The sequence below is a fragment of the Eubalaena glacialis genome, chromosome 7 (assembly GCF_028564815.1).
Source record: "Eubalaena glacialis isolate mEubGla1 chromosome 7, mEubGla1.1.hap2.+ XY, whole genome shotgun sequence".
Taxonomy (NCBI): domain Eukaryota; kingdom Metazoa; phylum Chordata; class Mammalia; order Artiodactyla; family Balaenidae; genus Eubalaena; species Eubalaena glacialis.
The window spans coordinates 75,629,837-75,656,003 of record NC_083722.1 but is presented as its reverse complement, the minus strand read 5'-3'; the positions used below and the strand labels follow the sequence as shown (position 1 = coordinate 75,656,003).

Genomic DNA, 26,167 nt, shown 5'->3' with positions numbered 1-26,167 from the left:
GCCAGGTGTTGGTAAAGATGTAGGAAAAAAGAACTATTCGCTGTAGGAAATGTGAATCGTCATTTTGGAAAATAGTTTGGCCTCCTCTAGTAAAGTTGAGCAAACACACCTGTGACTTACTACTGTTCCTAGGTGTCTACTGTAGGGACATGCTTGCACAAAAATAAGTATAGTTAAGCCAACAGAATAGCAGCAGCAGAATACGGAGATGAAGAGCATGTGGAGGTACACTGCCTAGGATAAGATCCCAGCTTTGCCACTTACTAGTTTTGTGACTTTTGGTAAGTTACTTAACCTCATTGTGACAGTTTTCTCTTCTGTAAATATAGAACTTACCTAATCATATAGGGTTGATATGAGGATTAAATGTTATGTGTAAAGCCTGTCTTATATTGAGTGCTATTTGTGACAATTACATGTAACCATATAGATGAATGTAAAAAACATAATGTTGTGTAAAAGAAACAAGTTGCAGAAAAATACATATGGCACCACACAATTTATACAGTTCAAAGCATATAACGTTTAGCAAAAGCCTTACAAGAAAATTATTAAAATTTAGTAATGCAGATACCCTTTGGGGAGGGAGGAGGCAGGAGGTATAGGGAGGGGGGACACATGGGAGGTTTCTGTTTCTTAAACTCAGTGGTAAATCACAGAGGTGATTTTCATTTTCTGTGGACTGTACATGTTTATGTATTTTATTTCATAATAAAAACTAAAAATAAGGGTGGGATATGTGGAGTTAAATACTTGTTTGATGGAGGACTTCTCAGAGCACTGATAATGTTAATTGTGCATTGTGAACTTCAAAGAGAGATATAGAATTTTTAAGGCTCCCCACTTGGTCATGGAACCTTTTGGGTCTTAACAGCTAAAGTAGGACTGCATTATGTGATTGTTGATCTTTAGCTTGAGTTTTAGTGGATAAATAGGATTTTGTTTCACAGTGCACAGATATTTTAACTAAACCACCTACTATTGTACATTGAGTTCACTTGGATTTTTTAAACTTATGAGCAATTTTGAAATGTTTTATTAAAAATTTTTTTTTTACAAGACTGAAGTCTTTGCTTATATCTCTAGCTATGAATTTTTTTTCCCTGAATTGTGCTATTTCATTTCCTTTACTATAGGAAGGAATTGTTGAGAATCTTTTCAAATGGGCCCGAGAGGCTGATCAGCCACTGAGGACATATTCTACTGGTCTGTTAGGAGGTGCTATGGAAAATCAAGACATTGCTGCCAACTACAGGGATGAAAATTCACAGCTGGTAAGGACCATGTTAGAATGATTTTTTTTGCATAAGATAGGAGTGTATTCACTCGTTCTTTCTTGCTACTGAACTTGAATAGGTAGATCTTATTTGTTACCTTGTACTAGAGTATAGCTATAATTTCAGTATTTCAAGACTAATTTTCATAAGAGTTTTGATTGGACCTTTTTTTTTTTTTTTTTTACTAGAAAATAGCTGTTTTTCATTTTGTCAAGGATCATGATATTTTGTACCAGATAAATAGTACCATTCCCTTTCCCTTCCCAACATCTGGATTATGAAAAATTTCAAACGTATAGCAAAATATAATTTTACAGTGAACACCTGTATACACACCACTTACATTGTTGTGAATATTTTACTAAACTTATATTCATGACATACCCATCCATCCATTCACCCCTCTTTATATCCATCCACCATTCTTTTTTTTTTTTAATGCAGATTAAAATAAATTGCAGACCTAATCACTCTCTCTTTTTAAAACTAAGCATAATACTACAGTTTAGGATTGGCCCAAAAAATGAGTACTTAAAGGAAAAGGTAAAACATAAGTGGTGAACTTGAAAATTAGATTATGTAATTATGTATAATGTGGATGACAATATTTAACAATACAACTTATGGCAGATAAAAGTTTCAGAAACCTTCATGTTTGATTTTCAAAGACACTTTTTAAAAATTGTGAATATATCTAGCGTCTGCCTCTTCAGGTGTGATGGTCCACCCCAGCTTGATCCAGCCAGATATGTTGTGAATTAGGTGTTTTATGTGCAAATCTTCTGGTTTGGGTTCTCTGGGAAATTTTATGGGGAATGAGGCTTTTAGCCATTATTTATTTCATCAAGCTGTAGGAATCAGGTCAACATATTTATCAAATCTTTACTATTACCAGGCATTGAGATAATTGCATGAGTATCCTTAAGTGGAAGTAAGAATTATTTGAATCATTTAAATTAAGATACAGAAGAGACAACCCCTTTTATTCCAATATCTGTTGATAGGTGGCAATAGTACTTCGAAGACTGAGGGAGCTACAGCTTCAGGAAGTAGCTTTGAGGCAAGAAAGCAAGCGTCCTAGCCCACGAAAGCTCTCCTCTGAACCCCTTTTGCCTCTGGATGAAGAAGCTGTGGATATGGACTATGGCGACATGGCTGTAGATGTAGTGGATGGCGAACAAGAGGAAGCTTCTGGAGACATGGAGATCTCCTTTCATCTTGATTCAGGCCACAAGACCAGTAGCAGAGTGAACTCAGCAACTAAACCTGAGGAAGGAGGATTGAGGAAAAACAAGTCAGCAAAACAGGGTGACAGAGAGAGCTTTAGGAAAGCCAAGCAAAAGTTGGGTTTCTCATCATCTGATCCAGATCGCATGTTTGTTGAGCTGTCTAACAGCAGCTGGTCAGAAATGTCCCCCTGGGTGATTGGCACCAATTATACCCTTTATCCTATGACTCCTGCTATCGAGCAGCGACTTATTCTCCAGTATCTGACCCCTTTAGGAGAATATCAGGAGGTAAGCTTATTGGGAAGAGTAGTGTTCACATTTTGGGACCACTGTGTTTATTTCTGGGATATTTTGTGGTGTCATTTTATACATTGATGTGTTTTTACTCTAATACAGAAAAGTCTTTGCCTCAAACTGGTAAAGTCTTATGGAGGTCACTCCTGATAAGGCCTTTTCGATCAAAGTGTGTTTGTATGTTTATCTTCATAAAGGGGGGGAAGAGGCACCTCATTTCTTTAATCTTCTGTCCTCATAAAGGAATAGGAAATATGTGAAAATAAATTCAAATGTTAAGACTTGTTTTTGGTGTTGATTTCAGTTACTTCCCATATTCATGCAACTTGGATCACGGGATTTGATGATGTTCTATATTGACTTGAAACAGACTAACGATGTCCTACTTACATTTGAGGCACTCAAGGTAAAGTTCTTAAAAATATTAGGTCACTGAGCATTTTATTGACATGGATGTGCCTATATGTTTTGGTATGTAGTATCTCTGGATTTTATTGTTCAGGGTGGTGGTGTTTTTTTTTAATAAATTTTATTTATTTATTTATTTATTTTTGGCTGCATTCGGTCTTTGTTGCTGCATGCGGGCTTTCTCTAGTTGCAGCGAGTGGGGGCTACTCTCCGTTGCGGTGCACGGGCTTCTCATTGCGGTGGCTTCTCTTGTTGCAGAGCACAGGCACTAGGCGCGCAGGCTTCAGAAGTTGTGGCTCGCGGGCTCTAGAGCGCAGGCTCAGTAGTTGTGGTGCGTGAGCTTAGTTGCTCCGTGGCGTGTAGGATCTTCCCGGACCAGGAATAGAACCCGTGTCCCCTGCATTGGCAGGTGTGTTCTTTTTGTTTTTGTTTTTTAAATTAATTAATTAATTTTTGGCTGCACTGGGTCTTCGTTGCTGCATGCGGGCTTTCTCTAGTTGCGGTGAGTGGGGGCTACTCTTCGTTGCAGCGCGTGGGCTTCTTGTGGTGGCTTCTCGTTGTGGAGCGTGGGCTCTAGGTGCATGGGCTTCAGTAGTTGTGGCACGCGGGCTCAGTAGTTGTGGCGCACGAGCTTAGTTGCTCCGTGGCATGTGGGATCTTCCTGGAATAGGGATCGAACCTGTGTCCCCTGCATTGGCAGGCGGATTCTTAACCACTGCACCACCAGGGAAGTCCCAGCAGGCAGATTCTTAACCACTCTGCCACCAGGGAAGTCCCCAGGGTGTTTCTATTGCCAGATGTGTCAGTCGTGACAAATGAAAATTTCTTTTTTAGATAGAAGAAATGAGGCTTACCAAGTGCCTCCACAGAAATTCAGGGGTCAGTCCTAGAGGATTGAATGTTAAGGGAGAAAGTGGATCTAGACCTGAGAGTGGCCTCAGTTATTGTTACTGGATAGGAGGAGAAATTAAGTGTATAGTACCTTAGGTCATACTACCTTTTAAGTATTCTGTCAGCTAACAACACTTCTTCTCAATTATTAACTATATACATATTGTATGATGTTAGATTATTTAGAGTGAACAAAATATAAAGCAGAAAATGAGTAAAGAAATAGAGGCATACTCAAATTCAGTAAAGGTAAATGATTTTCTAGGTTGCAAAGGGGCTAAATGTAAGAGGGCAAGTATGTCTAGCCCACCAAATCCATACCTTTTCATGATAATTAAGGTAATCTGAAGGGAGAGAGGTTAAGTGGAATGAATAATTTTGTGGCTATTATAGTTCTACCCAACAGGTAACTAAACACAGTACTATTCTGTGATGTTTACAATATTAGACAAATTAAGTCTCTGCTGTTTATTGTTTGGTTAAGAGAGACAGGCATGTAAGCCTATGATTTCTTTTAGATATTATAGATGTTGTGAAAAAAGTATGGGGCACAAAGGAAGGAATGGTCTGTTGTCCTTGAGAAATAGTAGCTTCTAGACAAGACCTCTGAAAAAGAGATAATGTTCTCACTGGCTGTTCAAAGTTACAATTTCATTCCTGATATTCCAGAGCCACGCTGTCCAATAGAACTTTCTGTGACGATGGAAATGTTCTTTGTCTGTGCTGTTCAAAACAGTGGCTACTAGCCATATATGAGCACTTAAAATGTAGCTAGTGCCTCTGAGGCATTGAATTTTTAACTAAATTTTAATTAAATTAGCCATATGTGGCCAGTGACTAGTGCATTGGACAGCACAGTTCCAGAGTATATTGAAATTAAATAGAAATGAGGAAATTTGCCTTACAGACCCCAGAAATTTTAAGTTTGGAGGAGGTCAGACATAAATTGGAGTAACATGTATTCCTATGTATGGGATGCAGTGTGTGTGTGTGTGTGTGTGTGTAAAGTGTGTAAACTCATGATTATGCTTTGAACAGTGGGATGAAGCTGGAGGTCAGAGTTGTCTCCAGTGACCCAAAGTTATTGCTTTCAGATGCAGCATCCTGTCCTGAAAAGGAAATAGTGGAAGAAGGGATTTGGGCAGTTGCTATTTCTGTAGGTCTTTGTATGAGGAACTGTAATGGGTGTCATTATTCAGCTGTTTTCTGTGCAGACTCATATAAGGGATTAAAGAAAATGAAATAAGGATGAACAGGGAAAAATCAGACAAGAGATCCTTCTTATAGGGAAATAAAAAGTATAGAAAGTTATGTGTACTGTTTTGTTCAAGAAGAAGTCTCAGTTGTGTAGAAGGAACAGGTGTTGAAGTTAGTATTGGGTTGGCCAAAAAGTTCTGGTTTTTCTGTAAGATCTTATAGATCAATAGAAACAAAATGGGTTAAAATAGTAAATTAAGAACTAGAACCTTATATGGAGGTACAATAATACAAGGAGAGAAAATAGAATCTTTGCCCACATGAGTGAGGTGAGCCAGGTTATGGGCTATGTTGAGCCAAGTAGAATTAAGGTTCTTGGTGAAGATTGAGCCTGTTTGTTCTCTGTTTCCCTACCTACTGATTCTGGCAGTGGAACTGCCACTTTATGGTAGTGACATTATTGGAAAAAGCACGTGCAGTGGCCTAAGTATTGGGGAGGGAACCATACATGGTTTAGTTGTTTCTTGGGGAAAGAGTTGGTGGGAATGTGGTAGAGGTTTGTGTATCAGCCAAGTAAAGAGGGAAGGGATTTGAATTATATATAAGGATTAGTCTGAGTCTGTGTGTTAAGAGGACTTCTGAAGAGGGTACATACATGTTTTTGCCATTGACCTTGGTGAAATTTATACAGGTATCAAATCATGTAATTACAAATCTGTGTTGTCTTGTCTGTACCTACTGCCTGTATCACCACCCAGAAGACACCTTGACATGAGAAACAGGAGGCCAACAGAAACAGGAGGCTCCAGTTCTCCTGAGGCCCCATCCACGTTGGCCTGGGTTCAAAGTCATTGAGTAGCCTGCTGCTTGCATTGCACTCCCTGCCCTTAAAATTGCCCAGAAGATCAGGTCCACCCAGAGAGGCTAGTAAGAATTGAACAGCAAGTTAACAAAACTTGATAACAAAGTCCTGTCTAATGGAAACTTAATAAAATAATTCATTAATAAAGGTCTATTTAAAGTGCATTCTGATTAGTTCTAAAAATTTACCAATTTTGGTAATTTGCTGAAGACTTTTCTTTGGGGATATATTGAGGATCAATTTAAAAGAAAGCAGAGTTTTGGATTTTATTAGATGATGAGTCAGTGACTGAGCCAAAGCTAAAACATAGAGCTGATGATGTTAAAAGGATTAAAATGGGAAGGGTAACAAAAATCCTTTAGGGAAGCTATGTAATAATAAAATGGTGTAGGATTATGTCATTATGTACAGCAATATTCTTCATTTCTTGTTTTTCACCTTCATGAAAACCTTTGGTATTAGGAGGGAATATTATGGAATCCTAGAGTTTTTTTGTTTGTTTTGTTTTTGTTTTTTGTTTCCCTTAAGCAGTATTGGTTTTACTTCTGTTTTGAGGGAGTGGTTGTCTGCTTCAGAGGAGTCTTTGTGTTTAGCAACTGTGAAGAGATATTTGTTCTAGATTGTTCTGTGAAGAGATATTTGTTCTAGATTGTTCCACGGTGATGTGTGTCTTCTTTGTTTAGCACCTAGCATCTCTCCTGCTCCATAACAAGTTTGCCACGGAATTTGTTGCGCATGGTGGAGTACAGAAATTACTGGAAATTCCTCGTCCTTCTATGGCTGCAACTGGTGTATCCATGTGCTTGTATTACCTGTCCTACAACCAGGATGCCATGGAAAGAGTAAGTCCAGTCCATTCAGATGTATGGGAATGGGATAGGGTGGGGAATATTCTGGTACATTCACAGGAAAACTTTTGGATAAGAAAAAATGAATAGGTGGATTAGGTTTTAATGAAAGAAGCAAGGAGCATGAATGTCTGATCTTTACAGAGCATTCTAAAAATGTAAAATTCTTTAGAAAAGGTCCAAAATGTAAAATTTTGTAGTCCTTTTTTTCCTGACTCTCTGAAAGAAAAAAAACCAACAAAAAACCCAAGATGGATTGGGGTCACAGAACTTTTTTTTAGTTTTTGCCATTTTTACTGCATTAGAATTATTTTCAGGCTCTTCTCAGATGTCCCTCAGTGGAGTTATATTTTGCATTTTTGAGTCAGTCTATTATGAAAACAACAGATGATGCTTTGTGTATGTTAACAAATAGTTCGTGGTAGAGACAGTAAAATCATTCCAGTTGTTCTCAGGGCTCCAGAAGTACCCCCTCTGGTTTTTCTGTTTTTTCCAGCTAAGACTTTTTATTTAGTGATTTTTTAAAAAAGTGTAAGTGGGTTGTACATTTGAAAAGAAATGGGTCCGTGGACACCACTAGGGAAGCTCTTGTCATTTCTATGCCTGGAATATTTTTCTAATATTCTATGTGGTGTGGCTTTTCTGGTAGAGTGAAGTTGGTAAATTCTTCTTGGGTGGTGTCTTTATTCATCTTTGCATATTTATTACTATTAGGGTAATATTTTGATTTTAATTTTTTTACTCCTTAAGATTCAGCATTATGCAAGGATATTGAATCTTTTGAGAGTAGTAACCTAATCTGTGTGTGTATGTACAAAATTAATTGTGGTTAAGATAAAAAAGTATCAAACAAACCTGGGTAATGCTTCAGAATTCATTGTCTGACTTACAGGAGACAACAAAATGTGTGTGAACGAATCAGTGAGTGAATGGATATTAAACTTGTAGACTTTAGTATCAGAAGGCTCAGTCACTTTTATCAGCCTGGGGAAGTCCCTTATGTCTCTGAGCCACTTCTTCATCTGTTAGGTGGGACTACTAATATCTGTGTAACAGAGCGTTGTGAGCATTAAAGGATATAAATATTTGCAGAATTTAGCACTCAGTATGTTTAGGTGGAATTAAATATTTCTCTAAATTTAGGTTGTTTTCAGGCTTGGAATAGATTGTTACAAAATTTCATTTGTAACTTAAGCTTTAAACTCAGAATGACTTGCCCAGGAGTGATTATTGTATTTTGCAAAGATATCTATCTACACTGTGAATTTTTCTTCCCTTTTGTGAAGGTTCCTTTCCCCCAAATTTTTAAAAATCACGTTTTATTTTTATTTTTTGCAGGTTTGCATGCATCCCCACAACGTTCTGTCTGATGTGGTGAACTACACACTGTGGTTAATGGAATGTTCTCATGCTTCAGGATGCTGCCATGCTACCATGTTTTTCTCAATCTGCTTCTCCTTCCGGGCTGTATTGGAACTCTTTGACCGCTATGATGGTCTTCGTCGTCTGGTGAACTTGGTGAGGTTCTTCAGTGGCTTCTCTTTGTGAGGAGCAGGGGTCCTGCTTGTCTGGGCTGCCCTTCAGTGGCATTGAAGAGAGGAAGCTTCTGACTGGAGGAATTTTGCTATCATTTTTATGGATGAAGTCTTTTTTCCTCCTTCATTTACAAGTTTCTTTTCCTCTTAAGAGGACTATACCATTGTAAACTTGCCTTGAATATAGTAATCTTACAGGGGGAATTGCTTGATCCTTCTAAAAAGCAACAGTTTTGTGCCTCTCTGTCTTTCAACATGATTGAAAACTATGTAATTTTTCAATGTAGGTTTAATGTTTTGCTTTCATATGGCTACTCTTAGCATGTAGTATGGACAGATGTACTTTGATGTTTGTCAATCTTCATGAGCACAAAAGTTGATTGAAGTCTTTCTCCTCTCCTTTTACTTTTCTCTTCCTCTTTGTTCTTCCTCCTCTTTTGCCCCATTCTTTTGCCTCTTTCTTAATAGATCAGTACTTTGGAGATTCTAAATTTGGAAGATCAGGGTGCTCTTCTGAGTGATGATGAAATATTTGCTAGCCGCCAAACTGGGAAACATACCTGCATGGCCTTGCGCAAGTACTTTGAGGCTCACCTGGCCATTAAATTGGAACAAGTGAAGCAGTCACTTCAGAGGACTGAGGGTGGCATTCTTGTTCATCCTCAACCCCCGTACAAGGTGAGAGGACCTTGTCTAAAAAGGAAACGTTGTTGGCACTGTCTGTAGCATCTTGGGCCTGAAATGCACATTCATATCAGTGGAGTCCACGTGGGATGTACATTGTTGGATTATACTTGCACTGTGTGGAGGCAGAATACTTGAAAATGGATGTAGGGAATTCCCTGGTGGTCCAGCGGTAGGACTTGACATTTTCACTGCAGTGGCTTGGGTTTGATCCCTGGTTGGGGAACTAAGATCCTGCAAGTCACACGGTGTGGCCAAAAAAACCCACAAAAAAACAAAAAAAAAGAAAATGGATATATCGAGGACTTATTTTGCTCCCAGTTGTAAGTTTCTATTTCTGGGATACTAGAACTAAAAGATGAACTGAGATGTCTGTAAAAGGGCTTTCTTTTATGGAAAGTACTAGATATTCTACCTTCTGTGTGGAATTTTTTTTCTGAAAGGGTGCATCTATAATTCCACTTCACTGTCATTTTTGAACTTAGTATGTTTTGGAACAAAGATTAGTATCTGCGTGTTTTAAAAATCACAAATTGAAAAGAAACCAATTATTTTACGTGGTGCTTCTTTTTCTTTTTAAGCTGTGAAATATATGCACCAGTGATTTGAACATTTTGTTACCTTTTTGGGCAAAATGTATTATGAGTCTAGTTATAAATAAAAGATTAAACATCATTTATATATATTCATTGTTTCACATGTGGGCTGTGGACTCAAGTGTGGGATTTGAAAGCTATTATTACTTAGCTTTATTATTAAAATCTGTTGACCACTGAGCTGTGCTGGAGAAGATAGCAGGCAGATTGAGTTCTTTAATAATATGTATCTCTGGGCTTCCCTGGTGGTGCAGTGGTTAAGAAGCTGCCTGCCAATGCAGGGGACACGGGTTCGACCCCTGGTCCAGGAAGATCCCACATGCCGCAGAGCAGCTAAGCCCGTGTGCCACAACTACTGAGGCTGCAAGTCGCAACTACTGAGTGCACGAGCCTAGAGCCCATGCTCCGCAACAAGAGAAGCCACTGCAATGAGAAACCTGCGCACCACAACGAAGAGTAGCCCCCACTCACCGCAACTAGAGAAAGCCCTTGCGCAGCAACAAAGACCCAATGCAGCCAAAAATAAATTAATTAATTAAAAAAAAATAATAATATGTATCTCTCCTTTTAGGCATGTTCATATACTCATGAACAGATTGTGGAAATGATGGAGTTTTTGATAGAATATGGCCCAGCGCAGCTATATTGGGAGCCAGCTGAAGTCTTCCTCAAACTTTCTTGTGTCCAACTCTTGTTGCAGCTTATTTCTATTGCTTGTAATTGGAAGACCTATTATGCAAGGTGGGACCATGAAGTTAAGAGTCTGCTTTTTGCTAAAGTTAATGTTGGTTTTCACATAGTGTATGCTTAACAAACATTTGTTGAATTGAAATTTTGGACTTGAATCTGAGAAACTAGATTAAGCATGATAATTAAGCATGATAATATTATTTTAAATTTATAGAGTGCTTGGTCATGGTGATTATAAATACTGCAAAATAGGCAAGGATCATTATCTGTACTCTTACAGAAGTTACATAATCTACATGGCTACAGCTGCAGAGGTGGGGTTGAAGTCCTGTCTGAACACTGGAGTCCAGTATTCTTTGGTACTTAGACTTTAAATATCTTTCTATTGCTTGACAACCATATATAATATTTATCTTACCTTCACATAAAACTGTATTTTTTGCTCTTGTTATGATTTTCACCATTCAGTTGAAAACAGAGCAAAGCGGGACAAGGCTCAGGGAAAAACAGGTAATGGAATCAGGAGGTTGGGTAGGTTCTATTTGAGGATGATGTAAAAAGAATTAAAACTATATTTTGGAAAAGATGGAGTCTGAAGGGAAGATAGTAACAAAATTTATAAACAGTGGTTCTTGACCTCCTTTCCCTATCCACCCACTGCCATAAAGACAAGAGGTGCTTATTTAGGGTGCATAAAGCTTGTTTGCTAAATCCCAAGATAATTAAATCTAGAGGAATACTTTTGGAGTGGCCATTTTCAAACTTTTTGGTCTCAAGATCCCTTTACTGTATTAAAAATTATTAGAACCCCAAAAAGCTTTTGTTTTTACATCTATTGATATTTAACGTATTGGAAATTAAAACTGAGAAAATATAAAAATATTTATTTATTTAAAAATAATCTGAACCCATTGCTTTTTTAGCATTTTTTATGAAAAGTTTCCAAAATAAAACCAGGTGATTTCAGCAAGCTTTTAAAATGTCTGGTTTAATATCTCATATCTGCTTCTATATTCAATCTTTTGTGACATCACACATGACAAGCCTCTGGAAAGCTCTACTATACACTCTTGAAAGAATGAGAGTGAGGAAGGAAAATAACATCTTAGTGTTATTATAAAAATAGTTTTTATATCTCAGCACCTTTTGAAAGAGTCTCAGAGGCTCCTAGGGTCCCCTAACCACACTTCAAGAACCACTGTTTTAAAGTAGGTTATTATATTTACTTGGAGAACATTGCTTTAAAGATGATGGCAACTCAGAAGATAATGAGGAAGGTTATAAATACATTTTTTGAGTGGTAAATTCATATTTGATTACATAAGAAAATATAAATATGTCCTTTAAAAGCTTAACTTTAAAAATAAAATTAAATACTTGTTTTTGCTTAGAATATATAAAACCTTAGAAATGAAAATTATTCTTAGCCACTGTTAATTTCTTTAGTCTTTTTTCCATAATGTGTGTAAATATACATAATTGAGATTATAGTATTTAATCAAACTCATCTTTTAAATGAAATATCTCAAAATACATAAAGATACAGAGAATAATATAACAACTACTCCATACCCAGGCTTGGCATGTTGCTGTATTTGCTTCTTTTTCAGTTCCTTTCCATTTTCTGCCTCCTGAGAGTGACCAGTCTTCTGAACTTGGTGTGCATTCTATCCATTAATTTTTTTATGCTATACATATGTGTGGGTGTGTAAACAATAATATATTATTCTTTTGTATGTTTTAAAGTTATATAAAGTATTATCCTGTATATGTCTTTTGCAGCTTGCTTTTTTCACCCTTATTTTTATTTATTTACTTTTTAAATGTAAGTTTCAGGTATACAGCCACCCTTACGTGTTTGAGATTTATGTGTTGATATTTATTTGAACTCTTGTATTTCTGTACTGTAGTTTATTCTCCTATTGATGAACATTTAGTGTCTTTTGTTTCTTTTTTTCCTGTTAAATGAATGGTACCACAAACCTCTTTTTGGAGTCTCTCTTGAGGATATGATGTGTATAACCTGGGTTCTAGTGTGTCTTCATTTCATCCATAGTGGATGTTGCCAAGTTGCTTGGAAAATGCTCATACTATTTTCTTCTCCCACAGCAGTCTATGGGCGTTTTCATTTTTATACCTTCTTGCCAATACTTGGTATTGTCAGATTTAAAATTTTATATCTTAGTTTTCTATTTCATTAATGTTGTATTTTGAGCCTTTTCATTTGTCCTTTAGAGTTCTTTGAAAATAATTGTCAGTAGCTGCCAAATAGTTCATCATATGAGTGTACCATAATTTAACACATATATTCCTTTTGTCTGTGTAAGTTTTCTTAATTCTTTTGCTGTCCATGATGTGTTAATGGAGATCTTAATACATAAATACTTGTTTGTATTGAATACTTCTGATTATTTCCTTAGGACAGATTCCTAGAGGTGAAATTCCTGGGCCAAAGGTTATGAACGTTTTAAGAACTTTGTTTCATATTTCCAAATTATTTTCTGAAAAGAGCATCCTTATTTCTACTCCCACCAAAAGTTTGAGAGCATTTGTCTCTGTACATCTTCATCAGCATTGGGGATTATCCCTTGTTTTTAATCTTAGCAGTCTGATAGGTGAAAATTCCATCCCCGTGTTTTTTGAAATTAAAGTTGTGGTGACTTACAGGCCCTCTCCTGATGCCATGGCTAGGGACAGAGCCATAGTCCCTACTACATCAGTAGTAGTTCTGATCCATTGTCTCTCTCTTTTAGCTGTTGTTGTTTCTTGTGGCTGTATCCTAGTTTCCCTTTGACTAATTCTTCTTCCTGTCCAGGAATGACACCGTGCGCTTTGCTTTGGATGTCTTGGCTATTCTCACTGTTGTGCCAAAAATTCAGCTCCAGTTGGCAGAATCAGTGGATGTGCTGGATGAGGCTGGCTCCACCGTCTCCACTGTAGGTAGGTTGTACCTTGCCATTTTTGTTATTACGTGGTCTTTGTTTTCCTTTGCCATTTCTGGTTGTTACTTACCTGACCTAATTGTACAGTATTAGAACAGAAGGTAGTAGAGGAGGGTACCTTGTAAGTCTTATAAGTCATGCCATTAGTTTCATATAAGGGAGTCATGGTAGTGAATTCAGGTTTTCTGGATGGTATAGGCATTTCCTCTCTAATTGTACATGTGCATTCCTGAAAACCTTGTACTCTGCAGAGTGTTGTGCTAAAAATAGAATTTATGAGAAAAATAGATTGGGGCAGACAGTAAAAAACTTAAGCAACTTTGTAATCTGAGCCCTAACAAAATTAGTAATTGGCAAGCAGTGCAGAATGGATAGAAGCTATTATACACAAAAACAAAAGGAAAATACACTTTGTTTGAAAATACCCTTTATTAAGAGCAGGGCTGATGAGGGCTGCTGCTAAGGTGAGCATGGCAAGTTGTGTGACTGGCTGTGGGCCCTAGGATGTACCACTCTGGGGAGAAAGCCCAAGGCATAGCCACTTGTTTTTAACTTGCTGCCACTATAGCAGCCAGGCTGAGGGGTTTTTCTTTGCCTGCTGAAGGTTTTTATTTATTCCCACTATTTTTGCTCTACTTACCCAGGAAAGTTTGTACATGACCCTGGGTGACTTCCACATAATACTGACATCATTCCCCTATTTAACAACTTCATACAAGGTATTATGTCATAAAGATGCATTGTAGTAGAACTGATTGCATTTTATTACAAACTATTGCTTATACTTTTTTTTAAAAAAGTGTAGTTTTCTTTTAAGTGGAACAAAATGAATAGAACTCTAAATTCTGACTCTGGAATAACCGTTGAATTTGGCCATTAGTTTTATGAGGAATAATATAAAATGTTTATTTTTTCCCCAATAGGTATCAGCATTATTTTGGGAGTGGCTGAGGGTGAGTTCTTTATTCATGATGCTGAAATTCAGAAGTCAGCACTTCAGATTATCATCAACTGTGTGTGTGGCCCGGATAACAGAATTTCTAGTATTGGCAAATTTATCTCTGGAACTCCTCGGAGAAAGCTGCCTCAGACTCCCAAAAGCAGTGAGCACACTCTGGCTAAGATGTGGAATGTGGTCCAGTCCAACAATGGCATCAAGGTGCTTCTGTCCTTACTCTCCATCAAGATGCCCATCACAGATGCAGACCAGATCCGGGCCCTGGCCTGCAAGGCCCTGGTGGGCCTGTCTCGCAGTAGCACTGTCCGGCAGATCATCAGCAAACTGCCCCTTTTCAGCAGCTGTCAAATCCAGCAACTGATGAAAGAGCCTGTGCTGCAGGACAAGCGCAGTGACCATGTCAAGTTCTGCAAGTATGCTGCTGAGCTCATTGAACGGGTGTCAGGAAAGCCACTTCTCATTGGCACTGATGTGTCCCTGGCACGACTGCAGAAAGCAGATGTTGTTGCCCAGTCAAGGATCTCCTTTCCTGAGAAAGAGCTGCTTCTGCTGATACGAAACCATCTCATTTCTAAAGGGCTTGGGGAGACAGCAACTGTGCTGACTAAAGAGGCTGACCTGCCCATGACTGCTGCCTCCCATTCTTCTGCCTTCACCCCAGTCACTGCTGCTGCTTCTCCTGTTTCTCTTCCCCGTACCCCTCGCATCGCCAATGGCATTGCAACTCGACTGGGCAGCCATGCTGCTGTGGGTGCCTCTGCCCCTTCTGCCCCCACTGCTCATCCTCAGCCACGGGCCTCCCAGGGTTCACTAGCTCTGCCTGGCCCGTCTTATGCAGGCAACTCCCCTTTGATTGGTAGGATCAGTTTTATCAGAGAGAGGCCATCACCCTGCAATGGCAGGAAAATCAGAGTGTTGCGGCAGAAGTCGGACCATGGCGCCTACAGCCAAAGCCCAGCCATAAAGAAGCAGTTGGACAGACATCTTCCTTCCCCACCTACGCTGGACAGTATCATCACAGAATATCTTAGAGAGCAGCATGCTCGCTGCAAGAACCCAGTTGCCACCTGCCCACCTTTCTCTCTCTTTACTCCTCACCAATGTCCTGAGCCAAAACAGAGGCGGCAAGCGCCAATAAACTTTACCTCAAGGCTAAACCGCAGGGCATCATTTCCAAAGTATGGAGGGGTGGATGGCGGATGCTTTGATAGGCACCTTATCTTTAGCAGGTAAGGAGAGGTTACGTCACTTCCTGGGAATTGGAATGATTTTTCTATTTAAGTCAAAGTATGTGGGCAATATCAGCATAAAGTAATTAGTCCAGAAAACCATCTATTGGCCTGAAATACCAGGAATTATCACTGTGTGAATACATGAGCAATGTGACTATACCCCCTTTAGTCAACCATGGGTTCCTCGTGTGATTATTGGCAATATATTGTTAAGATACTGTGTTCTTACTCTAACTAGTATGTTTTCTAGAACCCATGCAACACTCTGTCCCTAACTAGGCTCTCAAGCTTGTTGTTGTGCTGGTCCAAGTTGTCTCCTCTTCTCATTCCTTAAAAATCTTAAGTGAAGGTCATGGTATCCCAGGTTTTACACATGGGAATTTTTGTTATTGTTAAAATTTTTAAGTGAAGGTCATTTTCTCTCTTTTAAAATGAAGATGAACCACTGAAGGTCACTGATATTTTGGAAGAACCCATTTGAAACATAAATGCTTTGTTTTTCCTTCTGTCCTTCTAACAGAGTTTTCTTTTTCTGAGTCCTTGCCTGTTCTTTGTCTCTGATTCTCTTTTGTTTGCTTAGGTTCCGTCCTATTTCAGTGTTCCGGGAAGCCAATGAGGATGAGAGTGGCTTCACCTGTTGTGCATTCTCAGCACGAGAGCGGTTCCTGATGCTTGGCACCTGCACTGGGCAATTGAAGCTCTATAATGTGTTTAGTGGACAGGAGGAGGCCAGCTATAACTGTCACAACTCAGCTATCACACACCTTGAACCTTCCAGGGTAAAGGTCCCTTCCTAGGTTATTCTCAATCATTCTTCTAGGATAGGTTGGTGAACTGTGGGCTTGTGGTCTGACTGGTTGTCTGTATTTGTGCATAAAGTTTTATTGGAACACAGCCATGCTCATACGTTTATGTATTGTCATGGCTACTTCTATGCTACCACGACAGAGTTGGGTACTGTAGTTGCATGCAACACAGACCATATGGCCTGCATAAACCTAAAGTATTTACTATCTGGCCCTATGTTTGCCAACCCTTGTTCTAAGACCTGAACATAGATAGATTTTTAATTTGCTTCATTTGGAAACAGAGATTATCAACTATGACCACTAAAGTTTTCTTTTTGTGTTGGAAGGAAATCTCAAAGTACTGTGAATTTTTAGAAAAACAAGCATATGATTCCAGTGGTAGTTCACAGTTTATTAACACTATTCTATGGATGAAATTGATGCCTTTGCTGTTTCTAAAAGTCAAGACTGTTAAGATGACAAGAATAATTTTCCTAATTTTAAAGTAAAGGAGGTTGACCTTTTATTGGGCTTTCTCTTTGAAAAACCTTTAAGAATCCTTAACTAGGAAGTCTGACAACTGTTTCCAGTTGACTGATATTTCAGATGAGAGAGATGGAGAAATATGGCCAAATATTAAGAAAGGAGGAACCATCTTTGACATCTTTCCAACTGTCGCACCCCCCCACCCCCCGCCTTGGAACTATTATATTTTAGGAGGATTTAATATTCTCTTAAATTTAGTTATTTTTTAGGACATAGGAGGTACATGTTACTTAAGTCCTAGCAGCTTCTGACCATTTCTTGGTTCCTAAAAGTTTGTTTTCTTTATAATCCAACAATATATTTTATATTTTAGAATGCTAATGGAAGATGGCATTTATATAAACACATGATTACCCACCTTGGGCCTCCCATCTTCTTTTAGGACGGGTCCTTGCTGCTGACATCTGCTACTTGGAGCCAGCCTCTGTCTGCACTTTGGGGAATGAAATCAGTATTTGATATGAAGTATGTATCTACTTTTATCACCTAGTCTCTCTGTTTTACAATTTATCCCCTTCATCTGATTCTTTGACTTAAAGGCTTTTGGGAAGAAGAGGAATGCTATAAGTTATATTGCTGACTTCTCTCTTCCTCATCTGTGGTACATGCTTAATAAGATTTTATTTTTCTTAATTCCTGGGTTTTCTTACCAGGTATATACATTCCCATCACACAGCAGACCCTTCACTAATCCAAAATGGCACATCTGCGTATTTTCTCACGTTCACATGTGTACATTGCTGTCTTTGCTGGAGCATATTTCAAAGGCACATGTACCCTGTTAGCCATTTCTTTAACCAGGTAGTTTCCATTAATTATTTTGGATCTGCTTGGACAAACTGGTGGAGGGAATTTTCGTTTTAATCTTACGTGTACAATTTTTTCCTCTTTGGGAGCTGAGAATCTTTAGGTGAGTATAGTCAGGCAAGAGGCTGAGGATCACCTTATTTTAAGTCAGTTGAATAATTATGTCCCAAAGGTCAGTTACATCAGTACTTCTGTTGTTTGTTCATAGGCATTCCTTCACAGAAGATCACTATGTTGAGTTCAGTAAGCACTCTCAGGATCGGGTCATAGGCACAAAAGGAGACATTGCCCATGTAAGTACTTGAGAATCCACTTCTTTCAAGTGATTTGTCTGTTTGTTTATACTGAAATTTTCTGGACTGAGTGTGAGGACTTAAGTCCTGTGGGTGACGAGAAATTACTCAGTGATATTCTTTCCAGATAGAATCTGGAAGTGTAATGAAGTAATTCTGAGCTATATGGGAAAAATGTGAAAAGAACTTAATCTGACAATTTGAGAACTATTTCATTAGCAGAGCAGATATTTTCAAACACAAAGTTTTAGATGAAATAAAGTCCTTGCCTTTATGGAGCCTCACTGGGGAGACAATGAATAAAGAAGCAAATATATAGTATGTCAGGTGGTAAGTGCTGCCAAGGAAAAGAAAGCAGGGTAAGAGGTAGGAAGTGCTTGGTGGTGGTGTGGGGGACTTCCCTTTTTATCTAGGAAATCAGTGTCACTGATTGGGTAATGTTTAAGCAGCGTCTTGAAGGAAGTGTGGGCATCATGCAGATGTCTGGGGAAAAGTGATCTAAGATGGGGAATGGCAAGGGAAAAGCCCTTACTTGGGAGGTGGGAGGAAGAAGGCGGGGTAAGAGCTGAGGTCAGTGGTGGGGCATAGCATGTAGCCTCTTGCAATGTGTTGTTTAAGACCTTTGGCTTTTCCTCTGAATGAGATGCAGACACTGGAGGGTGAGCAAGAAAGCACATGACTGGATGTAAAGTTCCTGAAGTGTGAGTCTGGTTTCTGTGAGAGAAGCAAGAGGAGGCTTTCCAGTTAGGAGGGTGTTGTGCCAGCTAATATGTGAGAGCTGCAGTGGGGCTGTGCCTAGGTGGGCGTGGTGGAGGCAATGAGAAGTGATGCAGCTGGGCCCTGGGGTTTTGGATACATGGAGTTTGTGATTCTCTTAGACACTCAAATAGGGAATGGGCAGTTGAATATACAAATTGGGGTTTCAGGAGAAAAGTCTGGGGTGGGAGATATAAATATGGGAGTTGTTCACTTGTCGACAGTATGAACCGTGAACTTGGATGAGATCATTCAGGAGGCTAGAGAAGAGAAGTGTGAGGACAGAGTCCTGGCATGTGCTGGTATTTAGAAGTTGCCCGTGTGAGAAGGAACTTGGGAAGGAGAACAAAGAGTGTGGCCAGTTAGGTAGCAGGAGACCTCAGGAAAAAGATGTGCTCTAGAAGGCAAGGGAAGACTCTTTTGAGGAAGGATTGATCTCCTGGGTCAGAAACTGCTGATAGGTTGCATAAGATGAGAATTGAGGGAATTCCCTGGCGGTTCATTGGTTAGGACTCTGGGCTTTCACTGCTGAGGGCTGGGGTTTGATCACTGGTCGGGGAACTAAGATTCTGCAAGCTGTGTGGCGTGGCCAAAAAAAAAAAAAAGAATGAGAATTGAGAAGTGACCTTTGACTAACCATGTGGAGGTCATTGTTAACCATGTCAGGAGCTAGTTCTTGCACTGGGATGAAAAATCTGATTAGAGTGGGTTCACGAGAGAACAGGAGAGAAGTGGAGACACTGAGTATAGACAAGTCTTTTGAAGTATTTTGCTGAAAAATAAAGAGAAGAGGGGGTAGTAGCTTGAGGTGGGGGATATGGAGTGGTGAAGGGAGGGTTTCTCCCAAACTTAATTTGAAAATGTTAAAATATATAGAAGAGTTGAAATAGTAGTACACATAACTACCACCTAGATTCATCAGTTTAGTATTTTGCCATAGTTTCTTTCTGTGTAAATATGTGTGTTTTTCTGAATCATAGAAAGTAAGTTGCAAACATTTTATCCCTAACTCTTATAACATGTATATCCTAGCAATAATGACATTTTATTACATAATCACACTCTGTTATCAAATATAAGAAAATTTATAGTAATTCCCAAATATCATCTAATATCCATCCCATACTCAGTTTTCCCAATTGTTCCTGATGTGTTTGGTTTCAAATGTTTTTTTTTTTGTTTTTTTTTTGAACCAGGATCCAGCCAAGATTCACATATTGCATTTGGTTGTTATGTCTCACTAATGTTTTAAAGCCAAGAACCATTTCTCCAGTTTTCATGACATTGACTTTTGAAGAGACCAGGCTAGTTGTCTTGTCCCACGATCTGGATTTGTTTGTTTCCTTGTGGTGTCTCCCTATTTGTTCCTCTATTAAAGGAGGATTTTTTAAAAAGATTGGATATATTACAGCATGTCTGTAAGCTGATGGGAAAGATCTGGTCTCTGCATGGGTTGCACATTGTAGACTTTGGATAGTATATTGGGAGATTTTAAGGAGAAAAGGGCATTTCGTTGATGCCTTTCTCCAAAAAGTAACCTATAAGAGTATTCTATGAGTAATGTTGGTTAGTCCACATGGAGAGTTTCTCAGTTTCAGTCTTAGAAACATTTTCTGTTTCTTGAAAGTGGGATGGGGAAGAAGAGGGTTTTCTTATCCCTATTGCAGTCTCACTTCTTATTTTCTTACTTGTGGCAAAGAGACTTTTCAAACCTTGAATGGGAACCAAAGTACATAAACTTTGCTTGTATGGGTGTGGTCTTCCTATTTTCCAGTTATTTTCAATGTTAGGCCTTTTATAATTTTGATGGGCTTTGGAAAGCGTGAGAGAGATATTTTACGCAGCTTCTGTTTGAATTTGTCAGTGGATGGATTGGTCTGATTTTTCTCTTCCCACCCCTTCTTCTCTAAAGATTTATGATATTCAGACTGGCAACAAGCTGTTGACTCTGTTTAACCCAGATCTTGCCAACAACTACAAGAGGAACTGTGCCACCTTTAATCCTACAGATGATCTTGTCTTAAATGATGGCGTCCTCTGGGATGTCCGCTCTGCACAGGCCATCCACAAGTTTGACAAGTTCAACATGAACATCAGTGGCGTTTTCCATCCGAATGGGCTGGAGGTCATCATTAATACTGAGATTGTATCCTTTATGCCCATGTCTTAATTGCCATTTGTTACCTAGTTTGTAATGTAGAAATTATTTATCTTTCTACCAATACCTGGTCGAAGTATCCACACAGGTAAATAACCTGGTTTTTTTCCTTTGGTTTGAAGTATTATTGAATCTCTAGTGGATTCTTGTTGATATTGGTAATTATCGTTGACTTTTACTAGCATGTTTTCTTTGTATTGGGAAGTGACCAGATTACTCCCTCCCACTTCCCCAGGTGTCAGATTGACTTTTATCTGTCTTCAGAAGGATTTTACTTTTGCTCTATAGAAATCACACATAAGAGTAAAAAGAAGTGCTTCTATTGGGAGAGAGGGAGCTCATGTAGTTCTTATGTATATGAGGATATCATAGGAGATTTTCAGGGTCATTATTCACTAATATGCATTCTACATGCTTTTGCTTTATCTTGATCTTGTTGACTTTTAAAGCATTAATACCTAGAAGGAGGGGAAAAGAAAGTGGTATTTCAGAATTTCCCTCATGAGGTTAAATAAGAAGTTTTGGGGAAAATAGTTTTCCTTGACCGTTCCCCTCCTAGTGGGACCTTCGTACTTTCCATCTTTTACACACAGTTCCTGCTCTAGATCAGTGTCGCGTGGTGTTCAACCACACGGGGACAGTGATGTATGGAGGTAATAAACTTTTCACTTTTCATTATTCTCTTTCTCCCTTCTCTCCCCACTCATTTAATTTGATACTTCCTATTTAGAAATATCTGTCAAATGTGAATTGAAAAACATTTCAAAGTTGTAACATAAAAGATAAAATAATAGTACAAATGGTGACAAAATTTGTTGATGAGAATAATGTTGATTTAGAGTGGAGGGCCACTGGCTTTGAAGATAACAAGTAAATCTTGTACAGAAAGAAATTTCATGAGTAATTTACCATGCGTATCATTATGAACTTAAACCTTTTTTGTCTTGTGATTTTTGTACGCTTTCAGCTGTAACAGTTGTGGGAAGCTAGATGAGAGGTTGAGGATATTGTTTGGATATGCAAGGAGGATGCTTTGAGAGGAATTTACTACAGGGAAACTCTCTGAAGTCTTGATTGTCCATTAATATTTTCTGCAGTTGTGAATAGGGGATGTTTCTGATTCTAATAGTATTTTGCTTCCCTTTCGCATTTCCCCTTTCCGTCCCAACTAGCTATGTTGCAGGCAGATGATGAAGATGACTTAATGGAAGAGAGGATGAAAAGCCCTTTTGGATCATCCTTCCGAACATTTAATGCAACTGATTACAAACCTATTGGTAAGTGTGAAGGTCAGGTATTGATGATTTTGCCTTGTTTTGGTGTTCCTTATTTAAGATCCTCCATTTTCTGAGAGAATTATAATTTTTCTGCTTTTGAAAAGCAGAGGAGTTAGGGAAATATTTATGAACAGTCACCTTGAATTCCTTTAACAGAAAGGCTGGTTTTAAGATCACAGCAGTAGTCTAGTCCTGAGTCTTGTCACATTCTGTTTTCCAGCGACCATTGATGTGAAACGGAACATTTTTGACCTATGTACAGACACCAAAGACTGCTATCTTGCTGTCATCGAGGTAAAGGGAGCTAGAAGAAATCCTACTGTTTTATTCTGATATTTAAGATCATTTTCAACTTATACTCCAGACATTTTTGTCTGTTATGTGTTCTAAAGATGATGCATTTCTGGTGACAGATTATGATAATCTACTCATCTGATGGGGAGATACACAGTATAAGAGAAGTAGGAAAATCCTGATATAGAGCATTGTGGAGCGTCCCATCTCCTATTATCCTGGACTCACACTGTCATCCCTTTCTTAGAGGAGTCAATCTCTCTCTAGAACATCCTTGGAACAGTGTTGTTCCCAGGGATGGTGGTCTCTCCCTTGCTGTCCAGGCCTTCTCATCCTGTTTTTCTTTCCCTCTCTGTGTCCTAGGCATAACATTTTCAGAATCAGTTGAAGAATTTTGGGTATTGGAAGCTTTGATAGTTACAGGGTCAAGGTGTGTGAGTGCCAGTCATAGCTGAGGTGCGGATATGGGCCTTCTAAAAACTAACTTCTTGTGGACTGGGTGTTCTATTTCAGAACCAAGGCAGCATGGATTCTCTGAACATGGACACGGTGTGCAGGCTGTATGAAGTAGGCAGGCAGCGTCTGGCAGAGGATGAGGATGAAGAGGAGGACCAGGTTAGTGGTCTTTGAAATTTCTTTCTGCTGAATAATGCTTTATTAGAAATTATGCATTTCTGCTTTTAGTTATAGGGTTTTTCTTTTCTTTTCTTTTTTTTTTTTTAAAGATTTTTGCTATAGGGGTGTTTGCTACCTGTTAGCATATTCTGAAGGCCTGTCATGTGTCCTTGATCACTGAAACTCATTAGAAGAAAGCAGATTTTTATTATTACAGGACTTTAAGCAGTATCTGATAGTCCTGTGAGTTCCATTTATAGATTAATTTGCAGGTCAGCAATCTCTGATTTTGTTTTAGAGATTTCCTTGTACTCAACCTCAAAACCAGTGCCCTGTCTGGCTTCAGGATAAGCAGGCCCCCATTTTCTCAATGTCAATACAAAACCGAAAAGTCACTCTGCTGAGCTGGATCATAGAAGTGGCTTAACCTCTATAAAGTTCTGGTTTGCATTTTCTCAGTTTTATGGCATAGTCTATTTTCAGAGTATAGAATGGAGCTTACAGGTAAAGAGAAGATATTGATGCTTTTGAGAAATTAAACATTTATAAAATGTGGGTAGATGGTATCATGTCTCAGAATCTTAGCTTTTCCTTTTTTATAGGGGATTTTAATTTATGGTCATGTTATGCTAGGTGCTTGTCTGTGTGGTGTGTCAGTTGATGTCAGTTATGAAGAGTTTCTTAAACTTCTGAGTTTCAGCAGATCTTTCCTGTCTACTAGGCTCACACCACATTCTTTTTCTAAGGATGTACTCTCTTGGCCCGATTCTCCAGACAAATCTGAGAAATGTTTATTGCTGAGTAATATAAAGTTGAAAATGAACGACTAGGTTTTTACATTTTGTTGTAGATAATAAAGCAGATAAAATATCTTTTTTCCAGATCTTGGATTCATTTCTGTTTTTTCTTCCACTATGGTGTTGCTTGGTCTTGGTGCTCTATATCCTCTTTAAGGGCACAGAAGTGCCCTGAGTGAGGGCAGGGGCCACCATAGGACAAGAGGAAGCACACTTTCTTCTTTTTGCCCTGCCATTGCTCTCTCATCCTCACCCCTCCCCTATTCTTTGGTAAATCGTGCTCAATGGTTAGGGCTAATGGAATACCTTTCTGTTAGCATTCTTCCCCAGCAGCTTGTATTTAAGATTTAAAATAATTTTTAAGAGCAAAATTTTTGAAAGTGGTAATTTTAAAAGTTTTTTTTTCATGCAAGTCTAATACTATGGGCCAGTGACTCATGTTTTTTTCTGACAGGACTTAGTACTGACTAAGCAAGGGTGATTTGTTGTGCCAGTTTGAGATTTAGGTATGTGTTCCACTATCGGGCTTTATAGGTTATGAACCTCTACTTTCTCCTCTAAATTGAATCCTTGAGTAAACCCTGTCACCTGGAATCAACAAGCTAAAACAGACTCACCTTACAGTCCTCTGTGTATACTCTCTTGATCGCCACTGTCTCTGGTAGAATGTTCTAACTGGCTAAGTATGCATTTTATTAGAGCTCAGAGATAATTCATAATCCCAAGAAATGGGTTTCTGAGTAGAGTGAGGAGAGGAGACTTGTATGTATTTGGGGTTAGTGGTCACTGTGGGATCAGAGCAGAGCCTTGTGCAGGGCTTGCTTCTTGACCCAGAGGCATCCTGTGCCAGTGCTTCCCTCGTGGGATGCCCTCTTAGGGAGGGGCAGTTTCCCAGCTCTATCTTCCCTCTCCCCTCACACACAGATAAGATAGTCATGATCCTTGTTGGATACCATGGGGATATTATTTTATAAAGCACTTTACTGAAAATGACATCCTCAGTACAATAGTTTTTGTTTTTTCTTGGATAGACTTTATTTTTTAGAGCAGCTTTAGGTTCACAGCAAAATTGAGCAGAAGGTACAGAGATTTCCCATAAATGCACTGTCCCTGTATGCATAGCCTCCCCCATGATCAACATCCCACAGCACAGTGGTACATTTGTTACAGATGATGAACCTACACTGACACATCATTATCTCTCAGAGTCCATAGTTTACATTAAGGTTCATTCTTGGTGTTACACATTCTGTGGTTTGGACAAACATGATGTGTATCCACCATTGTAGTATTGTACATAGTAGTTTCACTGCTCTAAAAATCCTCTGTGCTCCACCGATTCATTCCTCCCTCCCCTCAGCCCCTGACAACCACTGATCTTTTTACTGTCTCTATAGTTTTGCCTTTTCCAGAGTGTCATATAGTTGGAATCATACAGAATGTAGCCTTTTCAGATTGGCTTCTTTCATTGAGTAATATGCATTTAAGTTTGTTCCATATCTTCTCATGACTTGGTAGCTCATTTCATTTTAATGCTGAATACTATTCCATTGTTTGGGTATACCACAGTTTATTTATTCATTTACCTACTGAAGGACATCTTCATCGCAATGTTGAATAGTTTTGGCAATTATGTTCTGGAGTAATTTGAATAAAGTTTTGGCAATTCAGAGTAAAGCTCCTGTATCAACTATACCTCAAAGAAAAAAAATCAACATATTGTGTACCGTGTGCAGGTTTTTGTGTGGACATCAGTTTTCAACTCCTTTGTGTAAATACCAAGAAGTGTTATTGCTGGATCATATGGTAAAAGTATGTTTGGTTTTATAAGAAACTGCTAAATTGTCTACCAGAGTGGCTGTACCATTTTGCATTTGTCATCAATGAATGAAAGTTCCTGTTGCTCCATGTACTCACCTGCATTAGGTGCTGTCAGTGTTTTGCATTTTGGTCATTTTAATAGATATGTAGTGGTCTCACTATTTAATTAAAAAATTAATAGACATTTATTCCTTTAGTTGAACAATCAAAATGTGTGGTTTAAGATTTTTTTGAGTGGAAAGGAATTTAGGTCTTGCAGTTTTGTTTTGGTTTTTTTTTATTGAAGTATAGTTGATTTAAAATGTGTTAGTTTCAGGTGGACAGTAAAGTGATTCAGTGATATTTAGTGATATATATTTTTTATATATATAT

The 26,167-nt window shown here is 38.6% G+C and overlaps 1 protein-coding gene across 3 annotated transcripts in view; it reads left to right on the top strand.

The window, feature by feature from the left end:
- DCAF1 (DDB1 and CUL4 associated factor 1) overlaps positions 1-26,167 on the top strand; it is an 84,071-nt gene that overhangs the window by 37,689 nt on the left and 20,215 nt on the right. For all 3 annotated transcript variants that reach the window (XM_061196895.1, XM_061196896.1, XM_061196897.1), the window contains 17 exons: positions 1,137-1,274; positions 2,282-2,794; positions 3,105-3,206; positions 6,842-7,000; positions 8,345-8,524; positions 9,010-9,219; positions 10,393-10,562; positions 13,327-13,451; positions 14,377-15,640; positions 16,224-16,422; positions 17,360-17,442; positions 17,993-18,077; positions 20,746-20,979; positions 21,551-21,644; positions 22,164-22,268; positions 22,489-22,562; positions 23,076-23,177. In XM_061196895.1, coding sequence (XP_061052878.1) covers positions 1,137-1,274; positions 2,282-2,794; positions 3,105-3,206; positions 6,842-7,000; positions 8,345-8,524; positions 9,010-9,219; positions 10,393-10,562; positions 13,327-13,451; positions 14,377-15,640; positions 16,224-16,422; positions 17,360-17,442; positions 17,993-18,077; positions 20,746-20,979; positions 21,551-21,644; positions 22,164-22,268; positions 22,489-22,562; positions 23,076-23,177 — 3,837 coding nt within the window. The remainder of the gene's footprint in view (positions 1-1,136; positions 1,275-2,281; positions 2,795-3,104; positions 3,207-6,841; positions 7,001-8,344; positions 8,525-9,009; positions 9,220-10,392; positions 10,563-13,326; positions 13,452-14,376; positions 15,641-16,223; positions 16,423-17,359; positions 17,443-17,992; positions 18,078-20,745; positions 20,980-21,550; positions 21,645-22,163; positions 22,269-22,488; positions 22,563-23,075; positions 23,178-26,167) is intronic.